This window comes from Corvus hawaiiensis, chromosome 2, assembly GCF_020740725.1.
Source record: "Corvus hawaiiensis isolate bCorHaw1 chromosome 2, bCorHaw1.pri.cur, whole genome shotgun sequence".
NCBI classification, from domain to species: Eukaryota; Metazoa; Chordata; class Aves; order Passeriformes; family Corvidae; genus Corvus; species Corvus hawaiiensis.
Window position 1 is genome coordinate 32,351,532 of NC_063214.1, and position 1,733 is coordinate 32,353,264.

Genomic DNA, 1,733 nt, shown 5'->3' on the forward strand with positions numbered 1-1,733 from the left:
CAGCAGGGGATGTAGTGGATGGGCCAGACAAGATGCTGGCAAACACCAATGACCCCTGCTGAAGAGTTCACTCAGACTTCTTCCTCCCAGTCCTTGCCCTGGTCACCAGGGACATTCCATGGCCAACTTGGGCTGTCCCTCCAGTGCACAGGGACAGCTCTCAAACATCAGAGTCTTCAGATGCCAGGGTAGTGGTGTGACTTGGGGTCCCTGCTGCGCAGCAGTGTACCCATTGCCTGGAGACCAGTGGGGCCAAGGACCAGTTGGCCTTGTCCTTCCTGCTGGTGGAGAAGGAAGGGGCTGTGCAAAGCATTCCACATGGTGCTTCTGCATGAGCTGAGGTAGCAGACTGAAAGGAAGGAGAGATGGATGAGAATGAAGGAAATAGGAAGGTGTCGGAGGATGGAGAGGAAAGGTCAGGGGGACAGAGTATTTCTCTGTGAATGGCAGAGAAATGAGGTGAGACAGTGAGGACAAGAAGAAAGGTGATACCCACATGGGAGAGAATAGAGAAGCTGCTAGAGACCATGAAGAAGACAGACAGATGCACAGACAGAAAGACAGACAAGCATAACCTCGTCTCTCCTGAAGAGCTGGAGGGCAAGTGAAGAAAATGGCATTCTGTCAAACACAGGGCTCAGTGTGTGCTGGTGGCAGATCCCTGTTTGCCTGGAAAGGTTTGTGCTGTGCTGCACCAGCCTTTGAGTCACTGTGGATCTTGTTCAGCACAGAAATATGTGCCCGAGTCATTGAGTAGGGCATGATCTATCTTCACAGATAAATGGTTGTTCCGAGTCCCATTACTCTGGAAGCGATTTCTGAATTCCTTCTCAATATCTGCTTTGCCACCTTCCACTGAATATACAACCAACTGCATGCTGGCATCCTTCTCCATGGGCAACTTGTACCAGGACATGTATAGGTAATCTTTCCCTGATGCAGAACATTCCAGAGTCACAGGGTCTCCCTCCCGGACGACTGTATCTGGTGATTGCTGAAGGGCCCAGCCTGGAAAGACAGGAGAAGAAATGTGGGAAGTGAAATACATTGAAGAGGACAAAAATACACATCCTTGAAGTGTGTCATGGGATGGAATGCCACCAGGATACCAGAAAGCTGTGGGACAGTGCCCTGTTTCTGCAAAAAAGACACATGGGATGAAAAAGCCCCAAACAAACCAGTTTTAAATACAATGGTAAATCTGCTTTGAGAAAGAATGACTTTGGTACTTTCAGGTGAAGTATTGAAATGGGACAGGAAAAAAGAAATTTGTAGCTGTGCAGAGTTTCCTGATTCAATAGGTGGTGGAAAAGCTCCCTTGGTTCATTGCCCATCCTCCCCCTGGACGCCTTGGGGAAGGGGCACTGGGGGCACAGGTGAGGAGGCAGCAGCAGCTCCAGTGCAGCTGTTGAAGGGGAAGGGAAGCCCACTTACCCACAGGCAGCAGGATGGCCACAAGGAACCGGGGGAAATCCATAGAGAAAGGCCACCTCCTTCCAGCAACCTGGGCCTGGTGACAGCACAGACACGGAGATGTGCAAAGAGGAGAGGAGGAGAGGAAGAGATGCGTCTCTCAGTGGGTGGGCAGGGGAGGGAGAGGGAGTCTGAAATGTGACAAGGCAGTTGGCTGTCCGGGAGCGGTGGGGAATGACACCTGCAGGCAGCCATGAGGTGCATGTGCTCTGCTCCTCTGGCTTCCTGCTGGCTGTGAGCGTGGGTGTGCACGAGCAGGT

The 1,733-nt window shown here is 51.8% G+C and overlaps 1 gene segment (V, D, J or C); it reads right to left on the reverse strand.

The window, feature by feature from the left end:
* Nucleotides 1-257: 257 nt before the first annotated feature.
* LOC125321417 lies at nucleotides 258-1,733 on the reverse strand. The segment is given in 2 exon segments: nucleotides 258-1,008; nucleotides 1,435-1,733. Coding segments are annotated over 2 exon segments (345 nt in total).